The sequence below is a fragment of the Dasypus novemcinctus genome, chromosome 4 (genome assembly GCF_030445035.2).
Source record: "Dasypus novemcinctus isolate mDasNov1 chromosome 4, mDasNov1.1.hap2, whole genome shotgun sequence".
Lineage (NCBI taxonomy): Eukaryota > Metazoa > Chordata > Mammalia > Cingulata > Dasypodidae > Dasypus > Dasypus novemcinctus.
In genome coordinates, this window is record NC_080676.1 from 9,807,144 (window position 1) to 9,828,199 (window position 21,056).

The following is a 21,056-nucleotide window of genomic DNA, read 5'->3' on the forward strand; positions in this document are numbered from 1 at the left end:
TAAGGCCAGGTGAAGACCCTTTAAGAGTTTTAAGCAGGGGAGTGGATGTGGCTTAAGCAGTTGAGTGCCTGCTTCCCACATGGGAGGTCCCTGGTTCAGTTGCCAGTGCCGCCTAAAAACAAAGAAACAATAAAACCAAGTCAGGAGAGCCGATGGAGCTCAATAGTTGAGGACCAGCTTCCCACATATGAAGTCCTGGGTTCAATCTCTGGTCCGGTACCTAAAAAAAAAAGTCTCAGGGTTTCAAGCAAGTCTTGACGTGATCTCATTTCTGCTTTTAAAGATCACCCTGTATGCTGTGTGAAGAGTGGGCTGCATAGGTGGTCTCTCTGTAGTGACCAGAAGAGCAAGACCTAGCTGCCAGGCTCTGCACTAGGTGCATTTTCTGTGTTATCTCACTCATTCCTTTCTGGTTTCTTGAAACAAGAAATGGACGCAACATTCACTGGCTTCGAAGATAGACTTTCTAAGTCTGTTTGCCAGGTTTCTTAGGCAAGCAGGTGTGTGGGCAAGCTTGAATCCAAGATGAACTGCCAGGTACATGGGCTACTCTGGAAATACTGCTGCATTTCAAAAAGTAAAAGAGATACAAAGGACCTTCCCCCCTTTTATCTGTCCAAACATGTAAACTAAAATATTTAACTGGGCACACTGAATCATTCATGAATCTGACAATACTTGATCTTGCAGTCTGTGTGCACACAAGCACCGGTCTGGAGACAGAGCATTTACTTTGTTAAGTTAGCATATTCAGTAAGGTTGCCCAGGTAGCCTCTCTCTCTGTTGAGCATATTTTAGCAGCTTCCTGATGTTGGTCTTCAGAATGGCCTGAATTTCAGTTTGAAAAAATACAACTTCCCTTGTCACACTATGCCTTTTTAAATCTGATAGCTTAAGTGCATTAAAGTCTGATAAATTCCATCTCTTCTTGGTCCCTTCTGAGCAGTGTGTAGAAGGCAGAATCAAGAGGCTTTTCCTTTTCCTAGACGCAGCTCAACTCTATAAAGGGCTCCTGTTTTGTAATCTGTTTTCGAGATCTGCTGCGTGTGTTTCTAATACCCCGTCACGTGGGGAGGTCTGACGTAGTCACCCAACATGACTATGAGAAAATGTACTGCAAAGATGTGTGTGGGGTGGTGGAGCAAGATCACTGAAGCAAAGTGTTCTTTGTCAGAAAACGTTCCGCAGGGAATAGCCAGGCCGTGCGTGCTGTAGGGTCCGCCTTGGTATGGGTTCTGCCCTGGCCCAAAATGGATTTTGAGTTTGACTTTTGCAAGATTCCATGTCAGAGTCCTAATACGGTACGTTCTTTTTTTAGTTGGGTTTTATATCTAAGTTTCTTTTTATAGAAGAAGACTTGCGGTAGAGAAAGGAGAAAGTCGCTTACGGGAGAGAGGAGAAAGTCGCTCTGCTGATTCAGTTTTATTAGGTACGTCAGGAATTGAGTGGCCAAGGCGCTGGCAAGAGGGCTCTTGGCCTTTTCCTCTGATCAGAAGATTTAGAAAAATGAGGTTCAGTCTGGCTCTGGAGAGTGTCTTTGAGTAAGTTACTTCTAGTTTTCAGTAAGAATATATTCTGGGAGAGGTCATTTCACTCCTTGTCTGTCTTAAAGATTTCTAATAAAAGCACACCAAATTGTATTAACAAGCCCTATAAAGGTCTACATAATAGATACATTGATGAACAATTTTAAACGGTTTTTGAAAAAAAAATTTTTGTACTCTGAGGGTTAGAGTTTATGTGGAAACTTTTGTTTTAACATTTTAAAATGTTGTGTATTTCAGGAAAGTTGCCTTAACCATTTGAGGGAGGGGAGGTTTAAGTAAGCTGGAAGTACGTGGCATTTGTTGGGGAGGTCATTGGCAAGAACTGTTGCCCTTGTTTTCCAATTCAGTCGCACAACGGGTAAACAGATGCTTGAAAACAAGGTTAAGGAAAAGATGGGGTGAGAGCTCCTTTTTAATGGGTGAAGGCAGAGAATCATATGGGCAAACAGAGTCCTGTGACCAGGCTAACCTTTGAGACTTGGAAGGCTGGGATGCAAGCACTGATAGATAGAATCTGCAAACAAAATCGAGGCAGCAGCTGTGCAAATCAAGGAACAATTTTTACCTGTGTGTAGTGTGGGAAGAACTGTTGTGCCACCTGGTCTTTCAGCCAAGCTCCTATGCAAGAGAGTAATCACCTCAACCTTGGAAAATGAGTGGCAGCTGTAGAGATTGTGTATCTTTGTGACTCTGAGTGTGTTTCTTTGTCCCTTGGTCTCTCTATCTCTCTCGGGAGATCTGCTTTGTATTTTACTACATTTTCATTCACTTTGTCTTTAGTTCTTTTAGGCTTATATGCAATTTATCTAGTAAAATAAATTTAAAATATTTTTTTAAAAATTATTTGGACATTTTCTTACAGGTTAGAACAGTTCTTAAACTTTTTTGTTCCAGGAGCCTGTTACACACTTAACAATCATTGAAGATCTAAAGAATCTTTTCGTTTTTCTGAGTTGTATCTATAGATATTTAAAATTAAAATGAGAATTTTTAAAACTATGATAAAATAACATCGATTATGAATAGTAACTATTTTCTAAAACAAAAGTAATGAGAAGAGTGATATTATTTTATATTTTTGTAGATATCTTTAATGTCTGACTTATTAGAAGACAGCCGGATTTTCATATCTATTTCTGCATTCTATTCTAATATGTTGTTTTGGTTGAAGTATATAAAGAAAGTCCAGCCTCACACAATAGGTAGTTGGAAAAGGGAGTTTTTAAACAGACTTTTTCCATTAGTTGTGGATATTCTTTGATGCTATGTCAAAAATCAGCAAGTGGTTCTTTCTGAAAGATTAGTTCCAACTGGAATCTGAAACCTTACCAATGAACTTTTCATGCTTTGTTACAAAATCCACTGGTCTTCTATACATTTCAACCCATGCATAATTTTATTCTAACACCTTGCCTTGGTCATTTGGAAAATATTGGTTCACTGAGTTATGCCTGTCTTCCACATTCATTACACAATATTCAGAAATCACATTCATTAACATCATCACCATCCTCATCAGAAAAATCATTGTATATTGGAAAGTGTCAAACTCATGGTAGCAAATACAAGTTTACTAGAATTCTGTTTTTCACTTGAAAGGCAAACTGTCATTTGTAACAAAATGGCAAGTTGTTTTCCCTGAAGTAACAGGCTCACGTATTTCATTTTCGAAAAAAAATGTTTGCCCAAATACCCATGTCTGAATAACCTTTGTTTATTCAGTCATTCTTTCAAGTAAAAACGGTGTTCCATGAAAAAAATTGGCTAGTTTGGTTTACAACTCAAAGAACTACCCAAATGTTTTTCCTCAAGGGAACCATCATATTTCAGTATGCATTAGAAGTGTTGATGCATACTCCCATTTTCACACAGAATGTTTTTTTTAAAAAAAAAAAGCCCTATTCTCAAAGGTCAAGATTTAATAAAATCGATACTTCTTTACTCTTTCATGTGAGTTTACCAGTTTGATGCCCACTATCAACTATTGCTTTTGTACCATTAATGCAAATGTCAACACAATTAAAAAGGCAAATAGCATATTAGTATTGTGAAAATAATTTTCACCTTCCCAAACCAGTTCAAGGTATCTTTTTTTTTAGATTTATTTTTATTTATTTAATTCCCCTCCCCTCCCCTGGTGGTCTGTTTTCTGTGTCTTTTTGCTGCGTCTTGTTTCTTTGTCTGCTTCTGTTGTCGTCAGCTGCACGGGAAGTGTGGGCGGCGCCATTCCTGGGCAGGCTCCACTTTCCTTCACGCTGGGCGGCTCTCCTTACGGGTGCACTCCTTGCACGTGGGGCTCCCCTACGCGGGGACACCCCTGCGTGGCAGGGCACTCCTTGCACGCATCAGCACTGTGCATGGGCCAGCTCCACATGGGTCAAGGAGGCCCGGGGCTTGAACCGCGGACCTCCCATGTGGTAGACGGAGGCCCTAACCACTGGGCCAAAGTCCGTTTCCCCAAGGTATCTTTAAAATCCAGAGATCCTTGAAACACATTTTGAGAATCTTTGTGTTAGAAGAAAACTAGAAAAAAAAAATTGACATGAATTCATTTTTATTTTCCAAGTAGTTTTGCTCTCAACAATGTAGAATTTAGGTTCCTCTAGGTCTACTTTTCTCTAAATGAGCACAGTATGTCACTTCCAGTATGTAAGGTAAGCGATTTGCTGCTAATTCTGAGAAGCCAGTTGTTCTCAGCTCACTGTCAGCATCAACAACATATGGTTGTACCGTGCCAGCGTGTAGAGTACAAAGGTCAATAAGGTTATCCCTAATGCGAACACATGCCTTCACATACTACATGCTGTAATACAAATATGACCCCAAAACCAGAGATTCCAGAGGAGGAAGCCTGTCCAAACAAGATGTCACTTGGGATATTAGTACACATAAGATTTGCCAGGCAGAGTCGCTGGGAGTCAGGATAAAAGAATAACTTCAAGGAGGGAATACAGTTTTTCTCCTAAAGCTTTATACAGATGAATGTGGATGTCTTCCCAAGTCAGGGGACAAAGGATCCATGGCTGGATAGTTTGGATACAGGGAGTAGAAAGAAAGGCTAGGGGGGAGAAGGGCATTTCTGCTTTTGACCTTAATATACTACTAAACTGTTTGAATCCACAAGCATGGGTTTATTTTATTTTTTTAAAGTTCATTACTTCTAAAAAGCAGGTGAAGAAAAGTCATTGTAATCATCAGAAGTGGCTTATTAAGTGCCCATGTTTACATTATATATATTGGTATTTATTATATAAGGCTGGAATATGGCAAGAGACAAAAGCAGCAGATTCCGAATATGCTAATTAGATAGAATTTCCTGGTATTTATATAAAGTATAATCATAAAGTATGTTTATATTTATAAATATAAACATAATTATATCTATAAATACACACATATATACATATAACTAAACTATAGTGTTTTATATTTATTTTATATAGAGATTCATATATATATTGTTTATATGTGTGTCTGTATATGTATATATATACACACACACAGGTACAGAATGACCAGTCATCCTGATTTCCCCTGGTGACAGTTCCGATATATACACCTCTTGCCCTGGCATAATTATTAATAACACATCCTTTCCCTCTCAAGCATCCTGTTTTGGATGGTGATTTATATATTCACCCTATTTATATGTAAATATGCTTATAAAATATATTTACACATGACATATGCCCACATATGTTTATATTGCATACATGGTATTTGTGTGTACATGTGGGTCTATACATACATATATTGTATGTTTTAATGGTATATTTAGAAAGACATTATGGCTATAATACAAACCCTGGGGAAAAAATAGTAGCATAAGCCTGATGACCATGTTTACCTAAATAAAAATTAGCTTATTTTTTTCCCCAAATTTTGACTCACCGAAGTTCTGCATCTAAAACATTTTCATTAGCCTTTTTCTTGCTTATCTACTCCATCTCCATAATACTGGAATAATTAATTTCACAAAAATAACTTTATAGAAAAATTTTAGACAGTTACATGCAAATTAAGTCTCACCGTCTTTCCAACGTAACATTTCTTTTTTCAAAATATATTGTCAAGTTTCCATTCACAGGAGCTCCTAAAGCTTCTGTTTTATTATTTTCTATGAAGAAATGTAGTGGAGGAGTGACTTTAACTTAACCATTTTAAGTCAAAGAATATGCATATACTTAGGAGAATGACTGCCCTCCCAAATGATTGCGTTTATAAGTCTTAATTTTCGTTTTTGGGATTTTCTTAAAGCAAGTATGCCTGATAAGATCTGTGGGTCCTATGCCATTTTACTTCGTGTTCTTTGCGGTCTCACAAATGGAACGGGCTAACTGGGCCAAGCAGGTCATGCCACTGGGTGAGAAGTGCCCGGGAGGCCTCGTGTGCGTGGAGGGACTGTGGTGAAGGGACACGCCTACGAGGCGCCAGCCCTTCTTGCCAGGCAGAGTACCGCCCATCGCAGTGGTGCCCCAGTGGTTCCTAATCCTCAAGCACAGATGTATGGATTTCTATGTTAAATCGTACAGTTTTTCGATGTTAGCTCAATGTTTCAGAAAACACCTTGTGGGACATACAAAACGTGGGTGAACCGGATTTGCCTAGTGACTTAGAGTGGGTACCCTCTGCTCTGTAGATTTAGAAGTTATTTCTTTGTTTCCCTTGGGGATTTAGATCATCCAAGGAGCTGGATAACTATCTTCTGAAGGCTATTTATGACAAAACTTGGTGGTTTAGGTAGAGGGCACTATTAATATCAGAGAAGGGGTGCTAGAGTCTTAATTTAAAGTGCATCTTCAACAACTTTCACTGCTTTTTGCAACTTGCATTTACAGATACGGAGTTTTTGGTTTAACCTTTTGTATTGACTCCTAAATTATTAACTTCCTGCCTCTTTTTGCCTGAAATTTCCTTTTCTCCCTTTGCCCCCTCACCATATCTACAGAGCTAATTCTACCCATCAGGATCCCTTTGCCCTCCAAGGCTCTGCTAATGTCGCCCTTATGCCTTCCCTCCCACTCATTCCTGAGCCTCCCACCCAATCTGAAAACAATCTCTCTTCTCTGAGTTTCCACAACCTTCCTGCATGCCTGGTCCTGCATGTGCATTGTGTGGCCTTTTCAGTGTTTCACAAACGCACCTCATTTCCCCTACTACACCGCAAGCCCTTAGGGAAGAATTTCCCTGTGTCTTATTGGACTGGGTTTTGGTATCAGACCTCAGGTCTGGTTCTGGCTGGTTGATAAAAACCACCCAAAGGCGGCGGACTTGGCCCAGTGGTTGGGGCGTCCTTCTGCCACATGGGAGGTCCGCGGTTCAGGCCCCGGGCCTCCTTGACCCGTGTGGGGCTGGCCCACGTGCAGTGCTGATGCACACAGGGAGTGCCCTGCCACGCAGGGGTGTCCCACGCGTGGGGGAGCCCCATGCGCAAGGAGTGTGCCCCGTGGGGAGAGCCACCCAGCACGAGGGAGGGCGAAGCCTGCCCCGGGGGTGGCGCCGCACACAGAGAGAGCTGACACAAGATGATGCAACAAAAAAAGAAACACAGATTCCCATGCAAGATGACGCAACAAAAAAAGAAACACAGATTCCCGTGCCACTGACAGCAGAGGTGGACAAAGAAGACACAGCAAATTAGACACAGAGAATAGACAACCGGGGTGGGGGGAAGGGGAGAGAAATAAATAAATAAATAAATAAATCTTTTTAAAAATTATTAAAAAAAAACAAAACACCCAAAGAACATCTTGTCAAAGTGGGATGGAGACTTTCAGTTATCCCTTTTGAATTTGGTAACATATGAATGTATTCCTTAGTCATAAAATAAATTCAAGTATTAAAATACATATGGATTTCAGAATCTTACTCCAACTATTCTAAACCTGAATTGGGGGGAAGGAGATACTGGAAAATCTGTAAGTCTACATTTTAAAGCTCCCCAGGTGATCTGATACATAGCCAAGTTTGAGAGCCACTGTCCCAAAGCACATAGTAGGTATTCTGTAATCATTTATTTGAAGGAGGGGTGAATGCTTGTTTTCTTTTAGCACTTAGCCTGGTACGTGGCAGGTATTCAATAAATACTTGTTGAGAGAATTAAAACTTGGGCTCAGCTGTCCCCACCCTCATCCATCTTTCTGAGCTGTGGGCCGTCCACTCTTCCCCAGGCTCTCTCTCTGTCCAGGACCACAGTGGCCTACTCACTGGTCTCCAGTCCCCAGGCTTGCCTCCCTCAGATCCTTTCCTACACGCAGCCAGTGTGATTTTTTTTAATAACTCAAATCTGATTGTGACTTTCAGTGGTTCCCTATTACCTGCAGTATAACGTTTACTGTGGGGAGTGCCATTGAGAGTCCTCTCTGACCTGTCCCCACCCTTCCTTTCTGGTGCTTCTCGGCCAGTGGTATATCCTTCTATAGACACCAGTGCACACACCCTCCCTGCCATCACCAGTACCACTTGGCCCTGAGGACAGTGCACCCTTTTATCATTTTGTTTCAGGTTTTTTTGCACATAGTAGTCCTTCTGCTTAAAGTACTCGTCCTAGCCCCTTACTCTATTTATTCATTGATGCCAAGCATTGCAGGGCCTCGATAAATAAAACTTGTTGTTGCTGCACCTTCTAACCTTTGGCACATACCTCTAGTATAAGACTACGTAGCATCATGGATTCCAGTTAGTAGCTGATAGGTCTCTTTCATCCCTAGACTCTGAGCTCCTTAAGGGCAGAGACCTCCCTTACTTATCTCTGTATTTCCAAGGTAGGCAGTAACAGATTTGCTGGATAAAATTGATACAAGAATGACTTTTTTGTTTGTGGTAAGAAGACAAGTCAAGTGCCACTTAGCAATAAAGCAGCTATAGTTTAGAAAGGACTTCTGCCACATAGCAGTCAGTATTCCCCTGAAAGATGTCGTACTTGGTGTTTCCAAAGTTATGAGGGTGTTTTAATGACGTATATAATGATACTTCTTACTGCATATCTTATTCTAACTGTAAATATGACTGAGATAGTAGGTTTTAACATTAGCCTTTTGTGAACCATCCCAACTGAACAATTGACGGGAAGAATCAGAGAATCCCACGGAAACTGGGTGGGTTTATAATCTGAGCCAGAACACCCTGGAGCATGTATTGAACTAGGCTCCAAAAATACACCGTGATAAATAATGAGAAAAAATACATATTAAAAAAAAACTAGTAAAAGAGTTTTTTTTAAAAAGCCATGGAATAACGTATTCCCAAATGGAAGTCGAGCCTATTGGGAGACTCAAGGTATTACAATGCAGAGTTTTTTGAAAGCATCAGACATTTTGAGGTGGAAGGATAAATAAAGTCAGCATAGAATCAGCTGAGATGGAAACCACCTTTTTAAACCTTGTAAAGTATTTTACCAGTTCTGAAACTATCCATTCAGGCTGGGTGAAGAGCTGAAGTAATGAATGGCCTTAGAGATGCCAGACAGGTTGAGAATATATGAGTGAGGGGAGAAAGTAGGTCCTGAGGGGCCCGGGACAGAGGGGCTACAAGGAAGGGGAAGGAAACACCAGCAGATGTTATTGATTTATGATTCAGTGAAGGACAGATTCCTGAGCTCTGTTCAGGGGTGACACCTTCTGCCTTAAAGTGCAGAGAGGAAGCTGTATGAATTGTATTTCCTTTAACTGTATTCTTAATTATAGATTTAATCCTTCTTACTTCTAGAAAGATTACACTTAGATACAGGAAGCAAGAAGAGAGAACTAACCTTAAAGAGAGACAGTAGTCACTCCAGAAACTCAGCTCAAGAATGGCTGCAATGATTGGTGGTAAAAGGTGGCTCTGAACACCCCTGTCTCAAGAATTAAAAGAGAAACATGGCAAGTGTATTGTTCTCATGAACTGAATTGAAGAACTGAAGAATCTGTTTGTAGAAATGTACTTTTTTTCTTATGGTTGAAACAGAAGAATTTACGAAAAGTGTCCTTGTGTAAAGGCTGCTAACAACACAATGGGCATATCTTATATAATAGCTTTACCAAAGGTAAAAGAGAGGTTCTTTATGTGGCCATCTGGTTTCTCCAACCTTAATAAATGCCAGGAGCTAAATGTTATACTCCAGTGCTAAGAAGACATTGATGCTGAAAGTTAAAGAGCTGTCACAAGCTTTATACAGACCTTGCTTGATAAGGAACAACACAGAGGAGTTGAATAAGTAGTGGATTAGTATGTCCCTTAGACCAGTGTTTTTAAGTTTTTACGTCCAGGGGTGATCCATGAATGGATAGTGAAATTATTTAGCGCATTGCTATGAGCACTTATAGAAAATGAAATAGAACCAAACAGGATGGGATGCATCACACATAGTGAGGGTAAGTGTTCATTTCATTTATGTCTTAGGTCACTGTGTACCATGTATTTCTTAGTGTAGGTAAGGACGAAGGACACTGCTTTGGCTCTCGTCCCTCACTAGGTTATCGGTTGGATGGCCCAGATATTCCAGTAACATTCCAGGCGCAGGGTAAAGGATGCTCTTCACTCAGAGAGAATGGCAGTGGCTAGGCTCTGGGAGGAGTAGAGATGGGATCCTCAGACCAGAAAAAGAGCCACTGTGCCTTTAAATTGTGCTTTTTTAGGAACCTGTGCCTGGACTCATTATCATAAACCCAGAAACATACTTTCCTGGTTTTGTGTTTTGTTTCCTCTTTGTTTGCCTTCAGTGCTTCACCAAGTTCATTTTAAAAAGCATAGTCTACTTTGGCGATAAAGAAAGGGAAACCAGAGAAGAACCGGGCTGGCTGCAGTATGGGCCAGCAGTGCAGAGAGTCAGGGTGCTCCTGGGGGCTAGACTTGGTCACACAAGGACTGGGGGCCCAGCAGGAGAGTGTGGGACACGGCAGAGTCACATACAGGGAATGGTTCCTCCGGTTTTTGCTTCTCTGAGCAGGCAATAGCTCTACCTACAGGTAACACTTACTTAGGGCAAACTCCTTTTCTGAAAAAATAAAACTAATTTTCTTGCTTCATGAATCATATTTGGCTCAGATCATCAAGGGTTATCTTTGAAAATAGGTAGGAGGCTTGTGGCAGGGCCTTGGTATTTCCTAACTCCAGGGGTTCAGTGCAGCCACCCTAAGTGATGATGAGACTCTTGACGTTTGGGAAAAAAAATTCTTCCCCCAAATTTAGGCATGTATACATAGCTGCAACTCTGGAGAAAGAAGAGGAAAGAGTTCTGGGAGGATTTCCAACTATAACAACTATTAGCAGTGGTATGAGAAACAGGCCGGGGTGAGAAAAAGATTTAGCTTCTAATGTTGACTCTAAGTCCTGGGAGCAACAACAGAATGAGATAAGAACCTAGATTTTCATTCAAAGAAAAAGGTTTTGAAGGGAGTTTTTATTGAAAATGACCTAGAAATAAAGAAGGCACTTGTGGGAGGATCTCTGACTGATTCTCTCCTCTTGTTACAGATGACAGTCATGTCCCTTTCCAGGGACCTCAAGGACGACTTTCACAGTGACACAGTGCTCTCCATCTTAAATGAGCAGCGAATTCGGGGCATTTTATGTGATGTCACCATCATTGTGGAAGACACCAAATTTAAAGCCCACAGCAATGTCCTGGCCGCGTCAAGCCTTTATTTCAAAAACATATTTTGGAGCCATACAATCTGTATTTCCAGCCACGTCCTGGAGCTGGATGATCTCAAAGCCGAAGTGTTTACAGAAATACTTAATTATATCTATAGCTCCACGGTTGTCGTCAAGAGACAGGAAACAGTCACTGATCTTGCAGCTGCAGGGAAAAAGCTAGGAATATCATTCTTGGAAGATCTCACCGATCGCAACTTCTCCAGTTCCCCAGGCCCCTATGTATTCTGCATCACTGAGAAGGGAGTGGTCAAAGAAGAAAAAAATGACAAACGGCACGAAGAACCAGCCCTCGCCAACGGGCCAAGGATCACCAATGCGTTTTCTATCATCGAAACAGAAAACAGTAATAACATGTTTTCTCCACTGGACTTGAGGGCCAGCTTCAAAAAGGCCTCGGACGCCGCGAGAACCAACAGCCTTTGCCTGGAGAGGACCGACGTGTGCCACGAGGCAGAGCCCGTCCGCACCCTCGCGGAGCACTCCTACGCGGTTTCCTCTGCGGCCGAAGCTTACAGAAGTCAGCCTGTGCGTGACCCTGCCGGCAGCCCCCCTTGCAAAACCGGGAAAGAACCCTGCGACGCTCTTGCCGCAAAGGCGAAAGCATGCCGAAAGCCAAAGACGCTCTCCCTACCCCAGGACTCTGAGTCAGCTACAGAAAACATACCACCCCCTCCGATAACCAACGGAGAGGTAAATCAAGAAAAAAGCCCGCAGCCAGCTGCAGTTCTCTCTCCTTCAAAATCTCCCAGCAACGAAGGAGATGCTCGCTTTTCCAGGGAAGAGGAAAATGCGGCCTCTGAGGTCCCGGGGCCGCCGGCAGCAGAGGTTCCCCCTCTGGTGTACAACTGCAGCTGCTGCTCCAAATCCTTTGACAGCAGTACTTTGCTCAGTGCCCACATGCAGCTCCACAAGCCAACCCAGGAGCCTCTGGTGTGCAAGTACTGCAACAAACAGTTCACCACCCTCAACAGACTGGACCGGCACGAGCAGATCTGCATGAGGTCGAACCACATGCCCATTCCTGGGGGAAACCAACGCTTTTTAGAAAACTATCCTACCATTGGCCAGAACGGAGCTTCATTTGCGGGCCCAGAACCTCTATTACCTGAAAATAGGATTGGGGAATTTGCCGGTACCGGCAGTACTTTGCCAGACACAGACCACATGGTTAAATTTGTTAACGGGCAGATGCTCTATAGCTGCGCCGTGTGCAAACGGAGTTATGTGACTTTATCCAGCCTCCGACGACATGCAAACGTTCACTCGTGGAGAAGGACATATCCTTGCCATTACTGCAACAAGGTCTTTGCGTTGGCCGAGTACAGAACGAGGCATGAAATTTGGCATACAGGAGAAAGACGCTATCAGTGCATTTTCTGCCTTGAAACTTTCATGACTTACTATATCCTCAAAAACCACCAGAAGTCTTTCCATGCCATAGATCACAGACTCTCCATCAGTAAAAAGACAGCCAACGGAGGCTTGAAACCTAGTGTCTACCCATATAAACTCTACAGGCTCCTACCTATGAAATGCAAGAGGGCTCCTTACAAGAGCTACCGAAATTCTTCCTATGAAAATGCTCGTGGAAACGGTCAAATGAGCGAGTCCGCACCGGGAACCTATGTCGTGCAGAATCCACACAGCTCCCAGTTGCCGCCAGTGAACTTCCAAGACAGCGTAAGCACCGTGACGGACAGCCCAGCCGTCCCCCTGGAAGCCCCCGCGTGCCGGGACGTACCCACTCCCACCAAGGTACAAAACGCGGAGGGCGCCAGGTGGGGAGAGGAGGCACTGAAAGTCGATCTTGACAGTAACTTTTACTCAACTGAGGGATCCGTTCCCTCCGCTGAACATGCTATCAGCTCTGACCCCCAGGCAGGGAGCGTGCCTGTTTTGCCTTTGAGCAGCGGTGGCAGCGAGAACTCGGCCTCCGTGATCAGCTACAGTGGCTCGGCGCCCTCGGTCATTGTCCACAGTAGCCAGTTCTCATCGGTGATCATGCACAGCAATGCCGTGGTGGCCGCGGCCAGCAGTAGCAGCAGGGCCCCTCCAGACCCAGCCATCAGTCAGCCCCCGAAAGAGGACGGCAAACCTGAGCCCGATAAAGTGGGGAGAGCTGCAAGCAGACCTAAAAGCATTAAGGAGAAAAAAAAAATCACACCGTGCAACAGGGGAGAGCCACCAGAGGAGTCAAAGCAGGCTGCTGATCCCGGAGGGTCACTGAACAAAGCCGCAAGTGTCGCCGAAGAAACGAGTAAAATCGAAACCTATATTGCGAAACCTGCTCTACCAGGAACCTCCACAAACAGCAACGTTGCACCCCTCTGCCAGATAACGGTGAAAATTGGGAACGAGGCCATTGTGAAAAGGCATATTCTGGGATCCAAACTGTTCTATAAAAGAGGGAGAAGACCCAAATACCAAATGCAGGAAGAAAGTTTGCCCCAGGACAGTGACCCCGGCACCAACGCCGACAGCCCCCTCGAGCTTTGCCAGTCTGAGAGTGTGGAGATGAGCGAAATGTTTGACGACGCAAGCGACCAGGATTCCACCGACAAGCCTTGGCGCCCTTACTACAACTACAAACCCAAAAAGAAATCCAGACAGCTGAGAAAAATGAGGAAGGTCAACTGGAGGAAAGAGCAGGGAAGCAGGAGCCCGAGCAGCAAATGTAAATACCCAGCGGAACTGGACTGTGCTGTGGGGAAGGCCCCGCAGGAGAAGGCTTTTGAGGAAGAAGAAAATAAAGAGATGCCCAAGCTGCAGTGCGAACTCTGTGATGGAGAGAAAGCGGCGGCAGCCGGAAACCCAGGGAGGCCTCACCGACACCTCACCTCCAGGCCGTACACCTGCGAGTTCTGCGCCAAGCAGTTCCAGAGCCCTTCCACGCTCAAGATGCACATGCGCTGTCACACGGGAGAGAAGCCGTACCAGTGCAAGACCTGTGGCCGGTGCTTTTCCGTGCAAGGAAACTTGCAGAAACATGAGCGCATCCACTTGGGCGTGAAGGAGTTCATCTGTCAGTATTGCAATAAGGCGTTCACGTTGAACGAGACCCTCAAAATCCACGAGAGAATCCACACAGGCGAAAAGCGTTACCACTGTCAGTTCTGCTTTCAGAGTTTTTTGTATCTCTCTACAAAAAGGAATCATGAGCAGAGGCATATTCGGGAGCATAATGGGAAGGGCTTTGCCTGCTTCCAGTGCCCCAAAATCTGTAAAACAGCTGCTGCCCTTGGAATGCACCAAAAGAAACACTTATTCAAAAGCCCAGGTTTGCAGGAGAAAATAGAGGGTGACATGTGCCATGAAAACTCAAATCCCTTGGAGAATCAACATTTCACTGATACAGAAGACAATGACCAAAAGGATAATGTACAAACCGTTGTTGAAAATGTTGTCCTTTGAGTGGCAATAGTTAGAAAAATCTTCAAGAATAAAAATTGGGGTCTTTTTTTTTTAGTTTAGTTTTGTTCACATAACAGTCATGAAGGAGTGAAATGTTAAAAAAATCATTTGTGAAAATACCAGAAAAAAGATACTTTCATATCTACTTTGGGTTTTAGCATTAACTTTATGCAAAGTGCAAACAAAATAGCTGAAGCCTCCAATATCCAAGTATCTTGTGAAAGTTAATGAAGTTCTTAGCTGTGGTATTTCTACCAGTGGAAAAAAAGAGTTTAATTTTAGCCTATTTTAAAACTCCTTCTAGCAAGTGCTAACAGGAACTGGCTGCTGACCTGTCTTTAATCACTGGAGAAAATAAGGGCCAGATATAATGAAAATGTCACTTCCCCATTATGTTCCAAGGTAAATGAGCTATGAAAGCTTTTCTTCCCATCCAGCTTCCGCACTATTAAAATCTCTTGAAATTAATGGATGCGTATGAAATACTTAACAATTTAGCTGAAAATACGTGTGAAATGAGTAACCTAAGCTAGGACATTCGTACATTTTCTCTAACTACTATTCTGCAACACAAATCTTATAAAATACAGATAAAAGTCACTATAACTTTTAACTACCCACATCCCCTGTAGAGGTTTATGATGGTGGACAGTAGATCTGCAAACAATGAGGACGGATGTAGAAATCAGTAGAAAGCATTTTGAATGGCTTGAGCGCATCTGTATGCCTTTAGATAGAATCCTGTTCTCTTGAAGTTATGGCTGAGCTGTTATTAGAACTCAGCTCATAGAAAGCACACAGGCCATTCCTTATCTGTGGGGCACAGCCTTCCCAGAATTTCCCTGTGATTACCTTTGCCATATATTTACTTTGCAATGGCCTTGCCTCAAAGCATGAAGCAGGGTCAAGTGCTCCTGAAATTTAACTGCAGTCTTCCAGTCAACACAAGGCCACAGAGGGTGGGTTTCTATTCCAGACAGACTAAACCAGCCTCAAGTGTTCAAATAAAACCCAACATCCCCATTCCACTGAAGGAGTGTCCAGGATATTTACTTAGTGCAAGGCATACATATAGTGGTGAGTTCTCACGCACTTGAAAGTGACAGAAAGCCTAAGCCCTGCAACTGTTAGCCTTCCTGGAGATGATGCAGCCCACAAGTACATATTAATGTAAGACAAAGGGACACACGAGAAACCCTCCCCCCCACACACACACAACCATTGATGACTTGAGTGTACAAGGGGAAGTGACAACCTTCCTTACCTCAAATATGTTTAGGGTGGGATGGGCAGATAAGAAGTGGAGTGACAAGGTTCTAGCCATTGCTCATATGACTTGAAAATAATCCACAAAGGTAGATGCCTCATCTTCTGTATTTGCAGCCATCTAGCCCCGTGCTGAAAACACATAAGTTTTTTAATGTTCTTTTATGCTGGCCCACACCAACAATTTACGTTCAAAATCTAATTGCCCTTCAGGATATTCAGTCATGTGAATTAAGTTCCTGGGAAGCTGGAACTCATGATTATTTCTTTAAACTGCCAGAATAAGAAAGAGAAAACATTCCTATCCTTTGGTTACCAGTATGAGCAGAATTTGGAACCCAGTTTAAGGGTGATCTGCAGAGCCATTCAGGTTCATGGAATTTGATAGATGGAAACCCAAGGTTATCCAAGGTTGCAAAGTTATTATGAAGACATAGCTCAAAGGACTCTGGTTTTTCTCTCCAAGTGTCATGATGTCTCCACGGAGAGGACTTAGTATGGATTTGGGTGGGCAAGAAAATATCTAAATGCCCAGAAAAGGACATAAGCAAAATTGACCTTTTATACTATAGTACTTTAGTGTTAAGTGACCCAAATATTGTATCTGCATTTATCTTTTGTTCACCTACTTTCACTTACATACAGTATTATATAGTAGAGGAAAATGGGAAAATGCAAGTGAATTCAACTTTATTTTATACATTGTATATATGTATACCTGCACTATTCATTTGGGTTTTCACGAAGGGCTTATGAAAATCAAAATATTTTGAATTAATCATTAGAATATTGAATAACGAATCTTGTAATCCACTAATTTCTTTATCAGAATTAGGATTATGAATCGAAGAGAATTACTGTGTACCTTAGCCATTTTGATTTGAGATAACTTTAAAATATAAAATCATTACATGTAGTGATGTCTCCCAGTCCTTGTATGTGGATATTTTTTAAGTGGACTTGTATGCTGATAATTCTAGACCAAAGTAAATATGGCAGAATATTTATACATGAAAAAATAATTTTGCAAATATTTTCTATAATTGTATTCATTTAAAATGTTGATAGCCTGTGTTAGTTTCAGGGAGGGGTGTATATTTTGATAAAAAAAATTTGACTTTGTAATTCTGTATATTCTATACAATTTATAGCAGAGCCGTTTTAAGACAGCCTTGACACATTTTTTGTTAATTGTGAAAATTTTATTCTGAGTGATGTTTAAGTATGCATTGAGTACATAATGACCAACTAGAATAAAAGTAAGTGTAAACAGTGAATATACTGTATGCTGTATAAGATATATTGTAATTTGCTGTTTTAGCATCTGTATTTTGGTTAGAAGATATTATTAAATGCAGATGTTAAAGGTTAGAAAAGTCTAATTTTATTTTTTAAAATAATGAATATAAATTTGTTTTTGCTTGATTAAAATAGCTTATTCCTATGTTAAGTCTCTTTGTAAATGTTTCAATATAAATTCTTTTGTGTAGCCAAGCAGCTATTTCATTGTGTGGGTCACAGCTTTGTTTCACATATTATTCATTTAATATATGTCTTGTTTCCTTACTTCTTTGCACTCCATGGTACCTACGTCATGCTTAGATCTCAAATGGAATATGACATTAAAAAAAAAAAAAAGGAATGAGAGAAATTGAAGTCTTCTGATAATTTAGTGCTGTGGATAGGCCTGACCTAAATCGAAGAGTGAAATGTTGTCTAGAAGTGTTCTGCTCCATTCATCACAGGAAGCAATTTGTACTTACTGAGTACCAGGCATTTGGCATATCTAAGTTCTTTATATTGACTATCTCATTCAGTCCTCCTCCAACAAACCCAGGAGGTAGACTTCACTCTCTGTATTTTAAAGTGACTTTGAGACAATCCCACGGCCTGTAATAAGTCTGCCTGGTTCCAAAGCCCATGTTTTGTTCCTTTTCTGCACCTTAGTGTAAAATGCTTAATATAAACTGAACAAAGAGTGAAGAGAAAAGACATGGCAAAGTAATCGAGCTTTAAGATGGTGGTGGTTACAGTAGCTGGCGTGGGGCAGACTTACATTAAGCTGTTAGGCTCAGTGTCACCTGACTCACCACTGACAGGTCACTTACTGAGGCTTCAGTACTTGGGGCATTAGGCTTCTCATCTTGGGATCTCGGGATCTTGCCCTATAAAATTAGTTTTTAAGCGTTAGTACGCTTTTTTTAGGATATTGAGCAAAATTATAATTTAAAGCTATTCTAAGCTAGTAATTTTTCACATAAAGAAAAAAATCTCTTCCATAATCACAGACTGTACTCCTAACCTTGGTTAATCATCTTGAAAATGCATGCAATTAGTCACAATGGGTAATGGCAAAGGGAGCGCCAGTGGCAAAGACAACACAGTCCATCACCAACACAGGAAAAGGAACTCAAATTTCAAGCCCGAATGGCAGGGTAGTGGTATCAGTTCTTCATTTGAAGGGCAATCCAAACCAAATTCAACAAAAATTTGATAATACCATCTACTAAATCTAGCTTTATCATTTGGCAAAACAACAGATCTAGTGTTGAAAGGATTTGTAACCATTGGAAAAGTAACTGAATGAAAAGCATAAAAACAGATCATGTAAGGTAATCCTGTTTGTACATATTCTTTTTAGTTACCATGGAGCCTTTAATTTCTATTGCTCACCTATTGATTGATTTGGTTCCATTCCTTCTGTCTTCCTCCGTTCCTCTTTGCAGAGGCCACAAGTCTTCCACTTCAATTCCCTCTCCTCTCCGAGAATTCTTCACCTTCCCCCTCCCTATCCCAGCCATCTGTTACATCTCCCTTCTGGAGAAAGAAGCCTTCTTTGACCACCCGTTTCCAGTCTGTACCTCCTGACCCCGACTTTTCAAGCAAGATAGTTTTTGAGCAGGCAAGTTGGCTCGTGTATAATTTTTAAAGCTATACACTCCAAATTTAGGCAACTAATGGAAAAACTGGTTATGACAGAAATGAGATAGCATATTATTAATTCCTTATTGACTTCTAAGAAATCAAATAATGCTATTTATTTAGAATGTTTTGCCGGGAAGTCAAAAGTGCTATATTTTCCAATTATTTTTATATTTATGACTTCTTTGTGATTAAAGAGATAAGTATTTTAATACTGTTACAAAAAGCTTTGGTATACTTAAAAGTATATTTAAAAGATGTTAACAGTGCTAACATAGAACTTTCACTCTTTATTCAAAATATAGTTAATTTTGAGTGTTAGGCATTTTGTCAAGGCTAAGGCTATAGAGATAAAAGGGAAATTGTGTCTTCAAAGACCTTAAGTCTAGTGAAGGAGATTGACAATGCAATTGATGATTACAAAACAGCCTGAGAAGCCCTGAGTTTGTCAGCCCCTCTTCTAGGCTCAGAACCAAAGCAGAGTGAGATGACACTGAGCCAGTGGAGCCTGGCTTCCCCAGTGGGGACAGGTCCAGGCAGGAGTGGACCAAAACGAGGGAACCACGGGTGAATGGGGATTGTCACACAAGGCTGGGGTTTGGGGTGATGAGTCTGGACAGGCAGGCAGAGGATACATCCCTGGGGCCTTGTAGCCTCACCAGAGAGTTTGGGCTTTTATCCTGATAGCAGAAGGCTGAGTGGTAGAAGATGAGGTCAAAGAGTTGGACCACAAGGTCCAAGGGATAGGGGAAGGAAGCCTTTGGAGGGCTTTACACAGAGGAGTGAAACAGTTGAATGTGTTTAAAAGGATCATCTTGTAGTGTAGTAAATAGAAAGCAATTGGAAGTAGTAGAATAGAAGAGGTCAAATTCTGGGTACATAATTTTTAACCTTTTATATGGAAAATTTCTAACATATGAAAGTAGGCATAATAGTATAGTGAACCCCAATGTACCCATCATTCTCAACAATCAACAATCCATGGGTGATCAGAGTTATACCCTCCCCACCTTCCCCTCTCTACTGTTTTATTTTGAGGCAGATCCCAGACATCACACTTTCATCTGTAAATATTTCAGTACACATCTCTGAAAAGTAAGCATTTTAACATAACCATAATGCAATTGTCATACCTTAAAAATTAACAGTTCTTTAATACCATCAAATCCAATCAGTTAAATTTTCTAATTGTCTCATCATCATGATTTTTTTAAAAGTTTGAATCAGAATCCAAATATGGTCCCACTCTACAATTGGCTGATACAGCTAATCTTTTAATCTATAGTTTCTCTTACTTTTCTTACCATTTATTTTTGAAGAAATTGTGTTGTTTGTTTTACAGAGTTTCTCACAGTCTGGGAATTAGGCTGGGTCATGTTTTTCCATCCAAAGGCACATAATGTCTCACTGAGATTCTGGATTTATTTTGAAGGTAGATCTAATAGGACTTACTAGTGATGGATACAGGAGGGTGAGAAAAAGAAAGGTGTGAAGGACAACTTCAAAGACTTGGGGCTTGAATTGAAAGGATGGAATTCCCAGCAAACAACTGCATATACCAGAAGCTTAGAAGGAAGAGCTTAACTTGTGATAGAGATTTTCAGGTCATGATTCATCCATTCAAAATATATTTTAGCTAGGTGCTGGGAATACAGGGATGGGCAAAACAAATAGTCCCTAGAGTTTACATGCTTGTGAGGAAAGCAAAAAGCTATATAATTACAATTGGGGTAAGTGTTGTGATGAAAAGCCACGTGATACCAGGAGGACATCTAAGTAGGGGACCTAACCTAGTCTGGAAGCTCGAGAAAAGTCATCCTTGAGGAAGTAATTTTTAAGCTGAGATCTGAAAGATGAATAGGAGTTGAAATGAGAGAGGGTTTCTAGGCAAAGGGAATCTCAGGTCCTGAGATCTGGCTCTGGAGAGAACACAGTGACATGGGAGCCAGTGATGGCCAGAGAACAAGAGAGATGGATTTGAGATGAGACTGAATGAGAGGAGCCAGACGGTGCAGGTTCTCCCAGTCCATGCTGAGGATTTGGATCTTACCCTCATAGACACAGGAAACCATTGAATTGTTTAAAGCAGGTTTGGGCAAGAAGAAGTATTATAATCAGTTTTGTTTTGTGAAAAAGTCACCATGGAGGAAATACAGAGAATGGTTTAGAGGACATAGTTACCAGAAGAAGAGCAGGTACAAAGCTATTTCAGTGGTCCAGTCTGGAGATGACAGTGGCTTGGATTAGGTGGCAGTGGTGGAGATGGAGAGA

General features: G+C 41.6%; 1 protein-coding gene across 12 annotated transcripts in view; it reads left to right on the plus strand.

Annotated features, from left to right (window-relative positions):
- The window catches only part of ZBTB38 (zinc finger and BTB domain containing 38), a 65,156-nt gene extending 47,792 nt beyond the window's left edge, over positions 1–17,364 (plus strand). For 10 of the 12 annotated variants that reach the window (XM_058295077.2, XM_058295078.2, XM_058295083.2 and 7 more), the window contains one exon: positions 11,004–17,364. In XM_058295077.2, the coding sequence (XP_058151060.1) occupies positions 11,004–14,597 (3,594 nt within the window). In that variant the 3' untranslated portion in view covers positions 14,598–17,364. Of the gene's footprint in view, positions 1–1,082; positions 1,302–1,349; positions 1,430–11,003 lie in introns of those variants that run through there. The other 2 variants (XM_012525429.4, XM_071214551.1) reach the window with 2 other exon arrangements.
- Positions 17,365–21,056: the final 3,692 nt, after the last annotated feature.